Here is an 18,109-nt window from a genome sequence, read left to right on the forward strand (position 1 = left end):
TGTAGCAGACTTCTCAGCATCACTCATGATAATTAGCAAATATTTAGAGATTTCTTCTCTGGAACATCAGGATGAAGGGGGATCCCTCCCCACAGGGCAGGCACAGATGTCTGTGAGCTTTCACAGCTGGCTTCAGAAGCAGTGGTGTGCCAGGAACAGCCAGGGTGCCCAATCCCAGCCATGCCAGATCCTGGGGGCTGCAAGGGCTCTAGCCTTCTCCCAGCATTTCCACTGCTGGTGGAAAATTCCCTTCTGCAGTCAAAGATTACCTTCCCTTTGGCTGCCCCTATCCCAGAGCAGTCCCCTGCTCTCCCACCCACACCTGCTCCCCTCCTTCCCCAGACAGCTTTGTTTGGGTTGAATCCAGCTGGAATCTGGATGCTCCTGTTTCTCTTTCTCTTCAACACTGGGATGGGGTCCCAGGATGGGAAAGGCTCAAACCACATGCAATGACAGCTCCCCACTGCCAAGAGCTGAAGCCCCAAGGTACCTCCCCAACACCAGGCATGCAGGAAATTTGGGAGGCCAGTGCTAACAAGGATGTTGTAATGTGACAGTATTAAATTACCTGTATTATCAGACAATTAACCAACTAAATTCCAGCCTTGGGCCTGCCATCCTGAAGCCCATGCAGAGCTTGCTAGGCAGCATCCAGACATCCCACTGTGTCCACCTGGGACCAGCAGCTATCCCACAACTCATGATCCCCAAGGGCTCTGAAAATGCCTTGCAGGAAGGATTCAGGGACCATCAGCAGAGGAAAACATACCAGCTGTCTGAAACATGGGCAAAACACCTCCAAAATTGTTTCCTGCTAGTCTGAACTCCTGCCAAGGAAGCTGCCAAACCCAGGGAAGACACACCAGGTGGCCCAGGACAAAGTGGGTGCTCTTTGCTGCCCCAGCTGCTCTTGCATGGCCAGCTAAGACAAGAGCTAAAAGGGGTCTGGGTTTTGATTTACATTCTCCTGGCACACAAAGTCTTCCCACTGGATAGAGCCTGCCTGCTTCAGGGCACCAGAGTGTTTAGCATCTGCTTAAAATTATTAACTGTTTTCATGGTAAGTGCCTGGTGATGTCTTTTAAATAGAAATGGGAGGGTTTAGCTTTCTCTCCCTCACTGTTTCCCACCTTCCTCTCCTTCCTTTCTCTCTCCTTACCTCCATTTCTTCCTTTCAGCGGTCCTCTTTTCCTCCCTAAAAATTTACTAATTTCTTCCTTATTCCATTGCCAAAACCCCTACTCAGTGACAGGCAGCAGCAGACAAGAAGAAACTCAACAATAAGGGCAAATCCAATAGTAAAACTGGAATGAAATGACAGCCATTAACCTGGTATCAGGAAAGACAGTAAAACTGCAGCATGGCAGGAGCCAGCAGGCCTAAACTCATAACCTTTCTTTCTGATTAAAACACACTGGTCACAGATTACCTTCCTTTGCTCAATATTTTATTGTCTCACCTGCACTGGAAGGCAGGGGGAAGAGGAAGAAGGGTGGGCAAGACTCAGGATCTGCAGCTTGTCAGCAGCTCTGCAGCCTTTGGCAGGTGCCAAGGACATGGACACTTAACCAGAGGGCATGAACCTGCCCCCAGCAGCTGCCCTCCACCATGAAGTGCTTGTGCCAAATGGTGTCTGTCCACCAGGTGCCTCCCAGACTGGCACCCCAGGGCTCAACCACGGCCAGAGAAGGAGTCAGTGTCAGAGCTGGGGGAGCTCTGGGTCTCCCAAACATGCAGGGCAGGCACAATGACGGGCACAGCCACTGCTACAACCTAGGCAAGGACATTGCCTCATTTCAGCAGAGACAAAGCTCCAGGAGCTTTGGGGAAGCCACATCTCTTGGCAGATTGGCCAATTTCTTTCAGTGGCATCAGAAAATGGGACAAAAATGAAAATAAATTCCTGGCCACACCCCTTCAAGCATTTCTGTATATCTGGATCCCACACTGGGTGTATCCCTTGCTCCTTGCACAGCACAGCTTGTGCCAGCCTGGCACAGCAGCATTCTGTCCCTTTCCTAATCCCTCACAGACCCATTAGTACACCACAGAGGGTACAAACATCTCTATGGGACCCCAGTGGATTTTAACTCATTAATTCCATGCTTGAGTTCCTCTCACTCTCCCCACCACCTGCCCTGTTCATTCTTCCAAAGCAGCTCAGGGCAGTGATTGCAGAAGATGTTTCTGCCCTCATGCTGGGAGATGGAGACTCAGGAGAAGGATGACCAGTCACAGAGATACTTCTCCCAGGATTTCCAGCAGCTCCCCTGGAGAAATGAAACAGCTTCAAGTAACATCCTTATGGGGAACCCCAATGGGCCTCAGCTCCACTTTGATGCTCCCAGGTCAAGAACAACAGCTGGGTACCCCGCAGGCTTTCCACTCCCTCATCCCTCACCAGCTGGACTTTTTTAATCTCCTGCAATAAATCACTTTTTAATTACAACTTGACTGAGACTACCAAAATAAAAAAGGCTTGGGGCTTTACAGCACACCAGCAATAGTTCCTGTTAATTGCAATGCCTCTGCATCCCCAGCAGCTCCATTTGCACCACCCCGAAACCTCCCTGTGCCATGGGAAAAGCATATTGCTCCCTTCCAGCTTCACACACCCCCATGCACAAGCCAAAAGTATGAGGGAAAGAGGAGGTTGGAGCTGTTGTGAGGAAGTGGGGAGCTCAGCATAACCAGGGTCAAGCTCTCACACCTGGGCGTACCCCCTCCTCTTCCTCCGCTAACTGCTGCTTTCACCCTGTTTCAGATTTCGGAGAAAGGATTTTGTTTTAACAAAAAAAAAAAAAAAAAAAAAAAAAAAAAAAAAAAACCCACTTAATTCTCAGTCCATCCCTGAGATTTTTTAGCAGCAGATAAACCTGAGCAGCTGGTACCTGCAGCAGAGGGCACCGTGGCACGGGCACCAGCCCTCCTCAGCACACACTGCCTCCCCAGCCTCCGTCCTAAATCACAACACAACAAACAGGCTGTTCATTAGGTGCTGTTTAATTAAGCAATATGGATCCTGCCTCGATATTTACAATCCCACTTGCCCTGATTTATTGGAGAGACTCCTGTTTTCAGAGACGGCGACTGTAAAGTTTAATACCGCTTGACTTAACTGCGAGTTTCATTTACGGCCGCGGGCCGAGGCGCGGCAGCCCGGGGCTGGAGCCGCCGGGCCATTAAATCAGAGCTAACTGCCCGTGTGGGGAGATGACTAGCTTCGTTACAACCGGTTCAGCGGCTAATTACCCCGAGCTGCATTGCCAAGCTTAAGTCAATTTGTTGCCGCTTTCCCAGGACCCCGGAGAATAAGAGGGAAGTTGGGAAGTTGGAGCAGAGGCACTCGTTGCAATGGAAAACGGTCGCGATCAGGATGGTGGCACTGATCAAACGGACTCTGTTTGTCCCAAGAGGGGAGAAATCAGTTTTGCACGAGGCCAGATTCCCAGGTGGGCAGCCCCGATGCCCCGGTGAGGGATGCTGTGTACAATGATGGCTCCAAGCTCAAGGGTCGGCCACCAGCTCCTCCCCAGAGCCCCGGAGCAACTGGGGAGGGCTGAGGTCAGGTGAGGGCAGTTTGTGGGCTCTGGGATGAGGCTGTCAGGCAGAAAGACAAGAGCAGCATGTAGGAGGGCATCCAGCATCACACAGGCCAGGAGGCCCTTCCATCTGCCCTAGCACCACGGGGGAACAACACATGGATGGGGCACAGGGAACACGGCCCTCCCCATAAGCTGCTGTCTTGGAGGCAGGAGGAGAGCGTTTCTTTCCTTGCAAGGTATTTCTAGACCCCAGGAGCACGCTCACAGACTGGACAAGGAGAGGGGTCTCATTAGAGAGCTGTGAGAATGGCTCATTAGTGACAAGTAAAAACTATTTGTGAAGAGGTGAGGGTTCATAGTGCTTAGCATCCCCCACATCAGCTGAGGTGCATCACTGTCCATTACCTACCCCTGCAGAGTCCCAGGGCTTTCCTGGAGGGAAAGGGAGGAGAGCAAAGACAGAGGTGAATAGAATATCCCCCAGCTCAGCCCAGGATCCCGGCTGCCACTATCCCACCCCATGGGTGGGCACAGTGAAGGGGGAGCAGCACCAGGAAGAGAGCTGGACTCCCTGGGAGCCCCCACGTGAGTGATGAACCATCCCCTGGCTGCATCCCCGCAGCCCCTATACCTGCAGCAGACAGCATGAGGGCTGTCACCAACCAGTCCCAGCCAGAGAGGATGAGGAGGAACAGCTCCAGGGCTGAGCATCTCAGCCAGCAGCCCCCGTGCAGCAACTCTGCCAGGGCTCAGCCCTCTCCCAAGAGCTGGCTAGGCCTTGGGCTGCATCCATTCTTTCTCTGTTTCCCACTCCTCCACAAGCCTGCAGCACTAAGAGACAGACTCAGAGCTCCCCCCAGGGAGGAAGGGGAGGAAGCACAGAGGCAGGGACACAAGCAACAGGTATTGGGCAGTCAGCACAACCCCTGAGCCCCGTGTTACCCCCCACCAGCAGCTGGGGGTCTTCACCAGAGACCCAAAACCCCCCCACATAAAGCTGAGAGCCATGAGAGCACAGGTAGAGGCACTTTGCTTCCAGGTTTTATTGTCCAGGGGGGTTGTGCCCCTCCATGTCCATGAGGCAGAAGAAATCCCAGTCCCACCAGTGAGACTGGACTGGTAAGGAGGGTAAGTCCTTTAGTGGTGGTAGGAGCATTCCATGAGGGCAGAAGACAGTATCTGGGATGCTGAAAGAGACAAGGAACACCACCTACACAAGGATGCCACAGGATTACGCCCTCAGTCCCCAAACAGGCAAAACCAGTCCCCAAAACCAGCCAAACTGTGACAAGGTTCAGGACAATCTGGGAGTTCAAAGGGCTCACAACCGACCGGAATTCCCAAACCTCGGCTGTCACCACTCCCAGCTGACTCGTGGCCTCACTGAGCACACCAAATGATAAAATCTGAAACCTCTACTCTTAGTGCAGCACTGTGAAGCCCACCATTAAACCTAACGTCCCTAAGTGCCACATTTGCACTTTTTTTTTTTTTTTAATACTTCCAGGCAACAGTGATTCCACCACTTCCGTGGGCAGCCTGCTCCCACGTCTGACCACCCTTTTGGCGAATATTTCCCGACATCCAATCCAAACCTCCCCTAGCACAACTTCAGGCTGCTCCCTCTTGTCCTATCATTAGTCATCTGGGAGAAAAAACCAACCCCTACGTGGCTATGACCTCCTTTCAGGTAGTGGAGGGAAGCAGTAAGATCCCTTCTCACACTCACATCCAAGGACTGCATGCTCTGCTGCTCCCATCACACCTACTCAGCCCTCTTCTTGTAGTGCACCTCGGGGAGGCTCCTCAGGCGCTCGGCTGCCTGCAGAGCACAGCACAAGGGACAGCCAGGGCCTGCTCCCAGGGACAGCCCTGGCACACAGCTCCCTGGGTGACCCAGTCCCCCTGAGCTGCACTCACCTGCTCCGGGGTGAGGTCCCTCTGTGCCTGTGCCAGCATCTCGTACCCCACCATGAACTTGCGGACAGTGGCGGAGCGCAGCAGCGGGGGGTAGTAGTGGGCATGGAGCTGCCAGTGCCTGCAGTCCTCCTCGAGGTAGGAGCCTGTGGGGGCTCCTGCAGGGGGTAGATGTCAGAACTCAGGACATCCCCCTGGCCGTCCTGGATTGCCAGAACCTCTGCCAGGGGGCTCAGAGACACTGGCACAGAGCCCAAGACACCTGTGACTTTGATTATGACCTATGGAAAAAGTTACCTTATATGAGGACCTGCAAACCACAAAAGTATAAGTGGAATAATAATCAGTTTGTCACAGGGTGAAAATAGATTTTTTGGGGTTTTTTAGAATAGGGGTTCAGGGGGCAAGATGGAGGAATCTGTGTGTTTAGCCTTTTTCCTTTTTCTTCTTCTTGGTCTCCATCTTCTCCTGTGATGTTGGCACTTTTAGATTGGTTTAGAGTAGAAGCTCACTGTCTAATATAGGTGATAGGTATTGGAAAGTAATTGTAAATATTGCACACGTAGTTTTTAGTCTAAAAAGATAACACCATCCAGGGGCAGGCAGAGTGCCTCTGACTGTCCTGCTGAGCGGACCTCGGCAGGCCAGGAGAAAGAATTTTATAGATAAGAAACAATAAACAACCTTGAGACCAAGAAATGGAGAGTCCTGACTCCCTCTCTGACCGCCTGGCTGGGAAAAGAGACTTTCTAATGTATCTCAGGGTCACTCTGACCAGCAGAGATTCCGAGAGGTAGAGGCACCGCATGAGCGACAGGGATGAGACAGGGATGTGGATGAGAGGATTGCAGAGCCACACCACTCACCATGCCAGCCCATGGAGTAGGGGAAGGAGACTTCAAAGAGGTTGTCGTACTTGATGAGCAGCCTCTGCATGATGGAGGCCAGGCCTGCAGGAAAGTGACAATGATTCATACCCCAAGCTGGCCAGCAGCTTGCCAGGTGTGCAGTGGGGTCACCTGCAGCACCTGTCCCTGGGTGGTCATCAGTGACAGACAGGAGAGATGCACTTGGAATTCTCACCCTTCCCCACTCACACAAGGAGCCCAAGCAATGCAGCAGGATCAGGCTCCACCAAAACAGGGAGCACCAATTGCTTCATCACCCCAAAAGGACACAAGTGCCATGAGAAGTGCTAGTTCTTATCCCAACCAACTAGTTCTTATCATTAAAGGCAGAGGTGCCATTCCCCCTTCCCAGCTAAGCTCAGCAGCTCCTACCCCAAGGACACAAGTCCTCCAGCACCAGCATGGCTGCCTCATAACAAAGGTCAAGTCCAAAGGATGCGTTATGGAGTACAACAAAGCTCAGGGCCACTCACTGTCCTTCTCATTGTCACTGAGGTCCTGGAGGCGGCAGACATGGCGGCGGGGCAGCAGCAGGGTCTCGTAGGGCCATGTGGCCCAGTATGGCACCACTACCAGCCAGTCTGCATTCTCCACCACCAGCCGTTCCTGCAAGGCACAGAATCAGCTAGGTTGGAAAAGACTTCTGAGATCACCAAGTCCAACCTATGATCTAACACCACCTTATCAACTAAACCCTGATTGCCACACCCAGTCTTTTTGACTCCTCCCTGGACAACCCACTCCAATGCCCAATCACTCCTTCAGGGAAGAATTTTTTCCTAATGTCTAGCGTAAACTTCCCTGGCACAGCTTTAGATGGTGTCATCTTGTTCTGTCACTGGTTGCCTGGCAGAAGAGACTGACCCCCCCCACTGACTAAAACCTCCTTTCAGGAGTGGCAGAGAGTGATAAGGTCTCCCCCAAGCCTCCTTTTTTTCCAGGTTAAACACTCCCAACTCCCTCAGCTGTTCTTCATAGGACTTGTGTTCCAAATCTTTCACCAGTCTTCCTGCCTTTGACCAGATGAATTTGAGCATCTCAACGTCCTTCGTAAATTGGAGGCCCAGAACTGGACACAGCATTTAAGGTGGAGCCACACCAGTGCCAAGTACAGGGAAAGAAGGACTTCCCTGGTCCTGCTGGCCACACTATTCCCGAGCCAGGCCAGGTGCCATTGACCTTCTTGGCCACCTGGACACACTGCTGGCTCATGTTCAGCCAGCTGCCAACCAGCACCCCCACATCCCTTTCTGCCTGGCCACTGTCCAGCCACTCTGTCCCCAGCCTGCAGCACTGCAGGCAGGTGTTAAACACAGTGCTTGATGGGGACACACAAAGTCCCAGCTCCCCAGGGCACTCCTAGGGCCCACCTCCTGGGGGCGGGGGAGCCCACCCCGGCACACAACCAGCTCCCAGGGAGGGGATACGGACAACATCCCTGTCTTCACCTTTCGGCGAGCCTCCTGCTCAGCGTACTCCAGCAGCATGGGCACGCCGTGCTGGCTCAGGTGCTGGCGCTGGCTCTGGTCCTCCAGGCGTGCCTCGTTTGGGAGGAAGCTGCTGGCCCACACCTGGGAGGGACATTGGGGCACAGGACTGAGGTGCTCATAGCCCTCATCTGCAAGGGTATCCCTAATCATGCTGCTCATGTAGAGGTCCCTGCTGCCACCAGGTGGAGAGTCTGGCATGTGACAGCCACAAGGGACAGTCCCCAGAGGGAGGGTGACAGGACAGACACAGGGGTATCCTCACTGTAAAAAGCTTCGGGACCAGGGCAGGGTGACTGCCGTTCACATCTGCCCTCAGGGTTTGTTGTAGGGTCACCACAGGGACTTGTAGTTTAGCCAGGTCAGGGGTGGGACAGCCTCACCTGGCAGTGGGGGTGTGGGTTGGAGCAGCCCATCATGGCTCCTTTGTTCTCGAAGATCTACAAGAAGAGGAAGAGGTGCAGCCAGCAGGTCCCAGCCACAGGCCCCCCACTACAGGCTGTCAGGGTGCCCCCAGCACAACAGGGAAGCAACCTGCAGGAGGACAGAGCCTCACACTCAAGGATGTGGAAAGGCTCAGCAGGGCTCAAAGGGCATAAAGGACACAAAGCAAGAGACCCACACACAACTAGGATGCTCCCAATCCCAAGTACTGCCAGAGTACCCAGTACTGGCCTCCCACCACCCACAAAAGAGCAGCCCCCACCAGCCCCACACCTGCACCCAGGGGTAGGAAGCACCCAGCTCCGTCGCCAGCTCTGCCCACGCATCGATGACAGCCCGGATCTCTGGCAGGGACATGAGGGGCAGTGTCAGGTCCGACCAGGGGTGGAAACACATCACCTTGCTGTAGAGGAAACACGCTTAGCTGCGACTGTGGGTGTCTCCAGAGACCCTCACAGCTTTGCTGGATGCAGAGGGGTGTGGGACAAGGGACAGGGCTAAAACCCCCAGAGTGACCCCAAAACTGAGCAGGTGTGTACAGAATAGGCACTGCATGAGGGGAGCAGGCCCTGCCCAGAACCATTCCACAGCTTCTTGACAAATTGTGTCCCAAACCTGCTGGAGCCATGTAGGTACTTACCACAAACCCCAGGCTGGGGCAGCTCGAAACAAGGAGTGGTCACTGTCATCTGGGGAAGGACAGAGAGCGGGCAGGGGAGAAGGTGCTGAGGCAGAACCCAAGCCTCTCCAGGCCGCCCTGCAGCAGCCCTAGGACCCAAGTCATGGGGTGCCCCCCAGCCTGCTCTGCTCCCCAAAGTTACCAGGCTCTGGAGCATCAGGCTGCAATGCAGGGAAGTCATTTGGGAAGACGAAAGTACCCTCATACTTGGGGTTCACCTGCCGAGGTGAGAGATGGTATGAAGGCAGGAGCGGGTGGCAGGGCCAGCCCCGGTCCCTGTGTCCCTGGTTGGTACCTCGCCGTTGGCCCGGGTGGCCCCAGGGCAGAGGGGGTTCTTGGGGTCCCATCGGGGCACATCCTCGGGGGGCGGCTTCTCAAGCTGACCCTGCCAAGGGCGCTTTACTCGGTGGGCCGATACCAGCACCCAGTCGTCCCGCAGCGGGTTGTACCGAACGTGCTGGTGCTCTGTGGGGAGGGAGAGCAGCCGGCCGTCAGGTGCAGACTCCGCGCCGTCGGAGTACACGCACCCCACCCGCCAGGCCCCCTCACGGGGCAAGCAGGACGGTCGGCCTTATACACGCCACTTTATGCCCTCCCTCAGCTTCATCCCTCCCTCAGCTTCACCCCTTTCTCCCTGTCCCAGCCCGGGAGCCCCGGGACTCTGGGCAGGGAAGGTCCCCGCAGCTCTCGCTTCCCGGCGTCTGGGCTCCTCCGGGGGTCTGAAGGGAAGGACGGAGGAAGGCAACCCCATCCGTACCGCTGGCGCGGAAGCGGTCACCCCCCTCCGCAGCCCCGGCCAGCGACGGCTCCATGCCTCCCCACTCCCGGAACCCGCAAGGGCGGGGGTGGGACAACGGCCCCTCCCAGCGTCTTCCAGGCCTCCGGTCCTACCGCCCGTCAGCCCGTCCACTCCGCCCCGCCGTCGGGCAGGCCAGGCGCCGCCCGGGCGTGTGCGTTTTGGCTGTGGCTGCGCGGGGGCTTGCGTCAAGGCCCGGGTCCCGCTCCCGGTGCCGGGGGCGACGGAGCGCGGCATGGGAGCGGCGTGGGGGCGGCGGGCGCTGCGGGCCGGGCTGGCGCTAGGTGCGCTGGCGCTGGTGTTGCAGGGGCTGCGCGGGTGGCTGGCGGCCAAGCGGTACGAGTTCAGCCCCGCCGAGATCGCACAGCTCGCCCGGCACCACGCGGGTACGCGTCGCCCGTGGGGACGCGGAGGGGCGGCGGGGAGCGGGGCCGAGGAGGGACGGCGGTGGGGATAGGGATAGGCAAAGGGTTGGGGATGGAGAGAGGAGCCGGGGACGTGGCGGTGAGCGGCGGCCTGGGTTGGAGGGGGGAGGCGTAGCGGGGACGAAGGACCGTGGACAATTCGGTACAGGGGGGCCGGGATCATGGCGGGAATGGGGAATGGGGCTGGGGTCAGGGAGAAGCAGGGAGCTGGACCTGGGCAGCAAGACTGGGAGAGGGAGGGGATCGGTACCGGGGAACAGCAACAGGGAACGCGGGCAAAGCGGCGTGGAAGATGGGACTGGAGCAAAGGGGACCAGGGCAGCGGCATCATCCAACCTGGTTGGGGCTGAAGCCCCAGGTAGGTCAGGCCCGGGGCTTCAGAAGAGAGCTGTCCCCATAGGGCACAGAGAGTTAGGCCGGGGCTGCATGTCACCAGGACAGGGGCACTGTCACGTTATTTAGATCTCCCATATTGCCCAGCACCTGGGATGGGCTGTAGGACTGGAGCACTCCGTGCTGCTTATCCTCCATCACCATCCTGGGAGGCGGTGGAGCTGGGTCAGTGGGAGCTGAGGGCTGGAGAGAGGAGATATCTTCCCTAGGCAGACTTCACCAAGGGTGTGCTGAAACCCTATGGCTATGCAGGGGATTCAGGGGCTTGGTCAGCTGAGCTTTTTCTGTGCCAGAGACTTACAGTGACCCTGGGTGCTTCAGGGCTGGACCATGAGCTGGCTTTCTCCAAGATCATTGTGGAGCTGCGAAAGAAGCACCCAGGTCACATCCTGCCAGATGAGGACCTGCAGTGGGTGTTTGTGAATGCGGGCGGGTGGATGGGCTCCATGTGCCTGCTCCATGCCTCTCTCACCGAGTATGTGCTGCTCTTCGGGACAGCTATCGACACCGGGGGACACTCAGGTAAGCACAGTGACCGGGCTGCTGGCAGGGGAGTTCTCCGAGCTATTTCTGCTCCACTCTTTCAGGTGCAGCTGGCCATGGTGTGCCCAGCACAGGGAGCCAACCGCTTCACTACTTGTATGGGGTGAATGTTGCTGGCCAAACACTCCCTGCAGGGGGACCAGCCCCCATGGTGTCCTGCAGAATCTGCAGGTCCCTGTGTGTGACATGCTGTGTGGCCAGGACTCTCCGCATTCAGCTGGCAGGCGATGGCAGACATCTCATCTCCCAGTGCTTCAGGAGGCAGCAAATGCCAAAGAAGTTGGAAATAATGGGTATTAAAGACACCGAGCAGCCCTCGCTGGTGGTGTATGGCTCTTCACAGACAGTGAGGATACCAGAGCTGTTGGCACTTCTTGGTGTATTGAGGCAGTGGGGCTGCCATCCTGACCCTCCTGCTCCATGATTCAGACCTGGGCTCCTGTGCTGTCCCTGACAGGGAGACACTGAGCCTGTATTGTCTGTCCTCCCACAGGTCGCTACTGGGCAGATATTTCTGACACCATCATCTCGGGGACATTCCGGCAATGGAAGGAGGGGACCACCAGAAGTGAGATCTACTATCCAGGTAAGTGCAGCAGTATGGTGACCTGTGGGCCACATCCATGTCTTTGGGGCACAGCTGCTTGCTGTCATTGAGGCCCTTCCTTTGAGCTGACAGAAGCTAAGAGCTCAGGATAGAGTTTGGGTCTGCAGTAGCACCTCCCAGCATCTCAGTGGGTGGCAGGAAGAGAAAAGGGAGCATGGCTGGTGTGGAGTTGGAAGGCTCAACCCTGCAGGCCCTAATCCTATGTCTCCTATTTGAATGTGATGTGAGGCAGCCCCTGGAAGCCGTGCTGGTTGTGTGTTTTGGCAGGCGACACCATCATGCACCAGGCGGGAGAGGCCACATCAGTGCAGTGGAGTGCAGGCACCTGGATGGTGGAGTACGGCCGGGGCTTCATCCCCTCCACACTCGCCTTTGCCCTGGCTGACACCCTCTTCAGCACTCAGGACTTCGTCACCCTCTTCTACACCCTGCGTGTCTACGCAAAGGGCCTGCTCCTGGAAGCAAATGCCTTCTTCAGCACCTTTGGGTGCTGAGCCCGTCTCACCAGGGCACCCTGCTGAGCCCAGGTGGCTCCTCTACTCCCAGCTGTTCTCTCTTCCTCCCCGAGCCCAGGTTCTAGCAGAGGCAGCAGGAGATCCCCTGTGCCTTCCCCAAATTGTTCTGTCCTTTCCCCGCAGGCCAACAGGGTGCCAGGACAGAGGGACCTTGGCAGTCACAGCAACACAGAACGTCAGTTCTCTTTACTACCTGCCTGTCCCTCCTTTCTATCAGAGTCACATCCTGCTTTTCCATCCCTCGGGGCTGGAGTGGCCTTGCAGTGTACAAACACCGCTGCGTGCCCTCAGCATGCAGCGGGAGAGAAGCTGGAGCTGGCTGTCCCTGGGCCCCAAAAGATTTCTTTTGCTCCTGATGCATCAGGGGAGTGATGCTGCCCTCAGGGCAGGGTGCACAGGGTAGACCAGACCAGAGCACCCTTTGCAGAGGTCGGCTGGTGAGTCCCCCATATCGCTGGCAGCCTGCCGGGACTGCAGGCAGCGCAAAGTGCTGTGTCCAGCTGGCAGCGTCCCCCGTGGCTCCATCCCTGCTGATGTGGGTTGGCAGCACACAGTGTCACCCTGGCACAGGGCAGGATCTGCGCTGAGACCCCCTGGCAGTGGGAGGATGCCCGGCTTCTGTGCCGGAGGGCCCCCTGCTCCCCTGTGTGTCACCTGCCCTCGGGGATGGCTGGGGCTGGAAGAGGGTCACTTCCCCACAGTGCTCTCCAGGCAGTGCCCCCCAAGGGGGAAACCCACCGTCTGTCGCCTTAATGGAGACCCCGTTCTGCGTGGCCTCTTGGCTATGCAGGCACCTAGTGTTCTCGAGTGCCCAAATGTCTGTACTAGCTCAGGATGGGATCTCGCCCCTCAAAATGCTTCCCCTGGCTGTGAGACCCCCTGGGGACAGTCACTCTGCTCGGCTCCCGGCATGGGATCCCGGCTGCCAAGAGAGTGCTGTAATCCTCCAGCCAAACCCAGATGTGCACCCTGCTTGCACCCCTGTGGTCAGACCCGTGTGAGCTCACTGCTTGGTGGAGGGCTTTCACCTCCATTCTGCTGCCAAACACACGAGTGTGTTCCTGGCCACCCAGGCCTGTAGCATGTTGATTCTCCTGCTCCCCAGACTGTCCTTATTCTGCTGACCAGCAGCCCTGCACATGGGCTAGTTCTTAATTTGCTACCTGAAAAGAGATACCAGTAATAAAGTTGTTCATCCCACATACTTGGGTTTCTGGATAAGTCTCTGGAGCATGCTGAGCCCTGTCACAGTGAAAGCCAGCTCCAGCCTCAGCATTACTGCTGACAGCTGGGTGTCCCCTGGGAAGCTGGTATCCCACTCAAGGGCCTGAGAGCTGGGAGTAAGTCACTGGGCAGGATCAGCCCTGCCTCAGCTGCTGGGGATTGGCAGAAGATGGTGCTGTTACTCCTCTAGCCACCGCAGTCACTGGTGAACAAAGGCCTGGGCTGGTGCCAGGTCCCAGCTTCCATGGGCAATCCTGGAGCTCAGGGGGCTCCATCCATTTGAGGGATAGTGGCAGTGTTGAGTCTTTGGCCCCCCAAGAATGGTTGGACCCACACAGAGTGGGTGGTTTTGAGAGGTTTGCACACACAGACATACAGAGGTGCACACACATGCTATCAGACATCACAGGTATGCGTTCACAGATCATGTGTGCATATAGGTAGAACAGTTTTCAAGTGGATGTGGGCACAACAGGTGGGGCTGGCACACATTTAAAAATGGCATCAGATTTATAAACAGGCATTTATCACATATTTATAAACGGGCATCTGTCCATACAGCAACTGCAGGGGTGTGAGTGCTGGGGCACATGTGGGTAGGACATGTGTGTGCGTGGGTGTAGCCAGAAGAGTTTTCTTCCTCTGTGTGTGTGTGCCCATGCAGGTGACACATGTGTGCCACACCTGTGCATGTGCACAGCCTGCAGTGCACATGACAGCAGGTGTGCCCCCGTGTGTGCTCATGGACAGCGGGCTGTGTTTTTGTGTGTGTGTGTGTGTGTGTGTGTGTGCGTGCACATGGGCAGGCTCTGTGTGTGCACATATGTATGTTCCTGTGGCTGGCAGGCCCCCCTGGCCCACGCCAGGCTGTTCCCCAGGGTTTGGCAGGGCCCTGTTGGGGAACACGAGCAGTCCCACCTGAGCTGGCCCGCGCGGCAAGGCGCTAACTCAGCAGCTCGTATCAATACCGCTCCACTTACAGCGAAGGCCGCGTAATGAAAATCCGATGGGCACGCTGGTGGGAGTAAATAAGTATGCCATTAAAATAAGAAAATCAAAGCTCTGGACAGGTCTTTTCTCTTGCCCATTGATTTCTTTTATTACGGAAATATTGCTGCTAAATAACATTAGTGTGAACAATCTCAGCAGTGTTTTCTGTAGCGCCCGTGTCAATAACTCCACACCGGGCGGGGGATCCCCCCGAGCCTCGCTGCAGGGCCAGCAGCCCTGTCCATGCAAAAGGCTGCTCTGGGGGTTCCTTCCTCAGCATTCCCACGGCAGCTGGCATGAAGAAAGAAACCATGACAAGCAGAGAAACCACATAGCATGGGTAGATCAGGCAAATGCCAGCAGGGTGGAGCTGGGCTTAGACCCAGGCACCCTGGCTGCTCTGCTGCAGCAGGAGGGGTTGTCCACATTGCAGCACGGAGCACTGAGTGCCAGGCATTCATTAAAGGAAAGCATCCCTTTCGTGATTGCAACCTCTTAATCAGGTAAGTGTCTCCAATAAGCAGCAGAGAAGAGTTCTGGACACAGCAAGTTCTGCAGGCTGTTGGTGCCTCTGCCTCTTCTTCTCATGCCTCCTCATCCGTGCCCAAATCCATGCTGGCCTGACCCAGCTCCCTGCAGCATTTGCTTCTCATGGAGAAACTGAGGAACAGGTTAGAAGCTCATCTGCAATCACCCAGCTGCAGCACAGCTCCTCTGCCAGGACCAGGGCTTGCCCCTTTCCCCCTTGGCTGCCCAAAGGGCACAGCATCCCTCAAAATGCCCACAGGCAACAGGTACTCATTGGAGAGACAGAAGATGTGACCAGGACACATAGGAAATACGTACCCTTTGGTGTCCAGAGGCCAGATGGGACCCAAGAACACCCCAAAGGGCACCAAACCCTTATGGAGTAGCTGGAGATGGGCAAGGAGAGTCAGCCATGGGCACCTGCACCCCAGGTCTGACTCTACCCCTTCTCAGCTGAAGCAACCATGAGGGGCATTTCCCCAGAGCTGTCACCAGGACAAATGCAGATCGCTGCCCTCCTAACACCTTCCCCCTGCAACTTGCTTTATCTTGCTGTCCCTCCACATGCAGTGGGTATTGATCAGCCCTCAGGATCTATCTCTCGATTCCTCCTGCGGTATCTCTCTGCTCCAAGTATCTCTCACTCTGCTCCACTGTCTGCTGTGCCGGTCTATACCCCCACTATCCATCTGTGCCACCTCAGCTGCAGCTGTCAATAGCCATTTGGGGAATTTCTCTCCAGCTGGGAGCATCACCAGACCCCATTGGTGCAAAATCCTGAGCAGTGGGATAAAGGGGACTGCTTGGTTGCCCCAAAGAGAGCCTGACATCATGACACACGCGCAGAACCCCAGAGCTGCTGTTATCACTGTGGAGGTTCTAGAGAGGAGCTGAGTAGGGCAGATCCCTTGGTGGCCATGCCCAAGGCAATGGGGCACACTGCACCCTCTGGAGACCTTGGTGTTGCCACTAGCTGTCCTGGGTGCTAAACTGACTTGAGCACCCCAACCCTTCTGCCTTGCAGAAGGGGACCGTCCCCAAACACCTGGGTTCGTGTTAGGCCATGGAGAAGTCACCACATCTGTCTCACCCCACCCAGCCCAGCTTTCAGGGGGAAAGGCATAGGGGGATAAGGCACAGCCCAGAGCAGAGGGTGCAGCACAGTGGGGTGTAAGGCAGCAGTACTGGGAGGAGAAGCTAGAACCATGTGGCATGGGGTCCTGTGCAATGAGTCCTGAGGGTCATCTGGCCCTGTGGATCCTTCTGAAATAGGGGTAGGTCTCATATTCCCAGTGGCAATTCAACAAGAGTACCACACTGACTAGCACTCAGAGGGGCTGGCAAGCACCAGGAGGTCCCTGCCTCTGCCGCAGAGTGATGGGATGGGCCAGTGCAAGCTACAGCTGTCCAGCCCTGAAATAGGATGGCCGACAGCTAATTTATCTCCTGTGCAAAGATAAACAGCGCCTGGGGGCCCTGCAGGGTCGGGAGCTGCCCTGCGCTCCCAGGGAACGGTCTGATTTTTCCAGGACAGCCTCCCTAGTGAGCATGGTGCACTGTGTCACATACAGCTGAGGTGCCAGGAGCTTAAGGAGCCCTGAGAATGACCAGAGCCACGGCAGGACACGGGATAGCTTCTCAGGAGGTGTTCACAGGGAAACGAGAGCACAGAAGCAGCAGCTTTTCCCCACAGAGGGAAGTGGTGAAGGGGACAGAGCTGGGCCATGGAGCCTGAGAGCAAAGTCAGCTCCTGCCATCAGCATGGCCAGTGGCTGTTTTTCCTCAAGATGATTCAATAAAAAGGGAGGACTTGGTTCATGCTGGCTGCCCTGGCCCCTGCAGCACACAGGTGGCCGTGGAGCCCTTGCCACCCAGCCTCCTGTCATCCCATGCCACCAAAACCCAGTGCAGCGGGAGGAAGTCTCAGTGACAAACTGCTCTGGCTGTGGGATGGACTCAAAGCCACTGTCCCTTGTGTCCCAGTGTTGTGGGGCAATGCTGCTCCCCAGGCATCCATGTAAATCCTAAGCTGCCCTGGCTAAAAAAAGCCCAAGGAAGAGTGGGTGCCTCCTTTGCCTCCTGGCAAAGTTTTCTCCATAGAAAAAGGAGTCAGGAAAATCTGGCAGACAGGCAAGTGGAAGGAGAGTAAGGAAACAGTCGGGATGCTGCCAGCAGGCAGAGAGGTACCTTGCTCTCACCTCATCTTACATCCTTGTCTGACATTTGCAGACACACTTGATAAACTGGTGCCACAGTTTACCCCACAGCAAGCAGGGACACAGGGCAAGCCAGGAGCACTGAGCCACTCCAGTGACAGACACATAGTTCTATCCATGTCAGGAAGCCTCTTTGGGCATCCAGGCCACATTACAATCTGACCCCTTCAGCCAGGGGCCAGGCACCCACAGCACCTGCCACAAAGATCCCTTCGAAGTCCCAGGCTGAGGGTCATGGGTCACACTGCTGTGATACCCCAGCCCTTGAGGATGGAGCTCAGGGTTCAGCACTGGGAGCTTGCCCCAAACACCCCTTTGTGCCTGCACACGGATTGCTAGCATGAGCACACACACCCACCTGCCCCAAAAAAGCTCGTGTGCACACTCCTGCCCCTTCCCAACAGAGATTGCACACACCAACCAGTGAACACACAAAACACACACACCCACAGACACATATAGGACATTTATTATTGTCCCCAAGAGCAAGCACACACATGTGTGCACACTGCAGGCGCTCTGCCCCTCTGACAGTGCACACTGCTTCTCATACATGCGTGCATGGCTACTGCTGCTCCAGGTGATGGACACTCGTCCTTCACACACACCACCAAGGTGTACACACCCCTTAAACCCCGGGCACACTCCCGTTGGTGTGTGGGCACTCACTTCGCCCACTGTGCACAGGCACAGGGGTGCTCAGACACCCTGCACACACATGTGCAGGGTAGGCTCATCCATGCCACTGTACGCACACAGGCAATGAACACACACACTCTCAACTTCTCCCAGCACACACAGGTATCTACACACACAGACAGACCCTCTAAAAGCTGTGCGATGAGTGCAGCACCCTCTTACACACGTGTGCGCAGACCCCTCACACACCCTC

The 18,109-nt window shown here is 56.1% G+C and overlaps 2 protein-coding genes across 3 annotated transcripts; one reads left to right on the forward strand and one right to left on the reverse strand.

Annotated features, from left to right (window-relative positions):
* Window positions 1–4,564: 4,564 nt before the first annotated feature.
* On the reverse strand, window positions 4,565–9,810 carry GALT (galactose-1-phosphate uridylyltransferase). 2 transcript variants are annotated; one of them, XM_030237575.2, is made up of 12 exons: window positions 9,738–9,810; window positions 9,276–9,445; window positions 9,123–9,198; window positions 8,942–8,990; window positions 8,575–8,704; window positions 8,241–8,297; window positions 7,819–7,941; window positions 6,844–6,976; window positions 6,329–6,412; window positions 5,466–5,620; window positions 5,275–5,367; window positions 4,565–4,732 (listed from the first exon to the last, which is right to left on the reverse strand). In XM_030237575.2, the coding sequence occupies exons 1-11, from the start codon at window positions 9,790–9,792 to the stop codon at window positions 5,311–5,313; spliced, it is 1,089 nt and encodes a 362-aa protein (XP_030093435.2). In that variant the 5' UTR covers window positions 9,793–9,810; the 3' UTR covers window positions 4,565–4,732; window positions 5,275–5,310. The 2 variants fall into 2 exon arrangements, with proteins under 2 accessions (XP_030093435.2, XP_030093436.2); XM_030237576.2 differs by having other exon boundaries at window positions 4,565–4,755; window positions 9,738–9,807.
* A 186-nt stretch (window positions 9,811–9,996) lies between these two features.
* Window positions 9,997–13,463, forward strand: SIGMAR1 (sigma non-opioid intracellular receptor 1). The gene is made up of 4 exons (XM_009095392.4): window positions 9,997–10,162; window positions 10,916–11,116; window positions 11,631–11,723; window positions 12,012–13,463. The coding sequence occupies exons 1-4, from the start codon at window positions 10,012–10,014 to the stop codon at window positions 12,236–12,238; spliced, it is 672 nt and encodes a 223-aa protein (XP_009093640.4). The 5' UTR covers window positions 9,997–10,011; the 3' UTR covers window positions 12,239–13,463.
* Window positions 13,464–18,109: the final 4,646 nt, after the last annotated feature.

This window comes from Serinus canaria, chromosome Z (genome assembly GCF_022539315.1).
Source record: "Serinus canaria isolate serCan28SL12 chromosome Z, serCan2020, whole genome shotgun sequence".
Lineage (NCBI taxonomy): Eukaryota > Metazoa > Chordata > Aves > Passeriformes > Fringillidae > Serinus > Serinus canaria.

Excerpts from the sequence above, each read along its gene's own strand:
- SIGMAR1 (XM_009095392.4), top strand. The coding sequence starts at position 10,012 with ATGGGAGCGGCGTGGGGGCGGCGGGCGCTGCGGGCCGGGCTGGCGCTA. Across the intron at positions 11,117-11,630 it reads CGACACCGGGGGACACTCAG|GTCGCTACTGGGCAGATATT; the intron begins GTAAGCACAGTG and ends GTCCTCCCACAG. Across the intron at positions 11,724-12,011 it reads AAGTGAGATCTACTATCCAG|GCGACACCATCATGCACCAG; the intron begins GTAAGTGCAGCA and ends GTGTTTTGGCAG.
- GALT (XM_030237575.2), bottom strand. The coding sequence starts at position 9,792 with ATGGAGCCGTCGCTGGCCGGGGCTGCGGAGGGGGGTGACCGCTTCCGC. Across the intron at positions 9,199-9,275 it reads CCACCCGGGCCAACGGCGAG|GTGAACCCCAAGTATGAGGG; the intron begins GTACCAACCAGG and ends TCACCTCGGCAG. Across the intron at positions 8,298-8,574 it reads CTTCCTACCCCTGGGTGCAG|ATCTTCGAGAACAAAGGAGC; the intron begins GTGTGGGGCTGG and ends CTCTTCTTGTAG.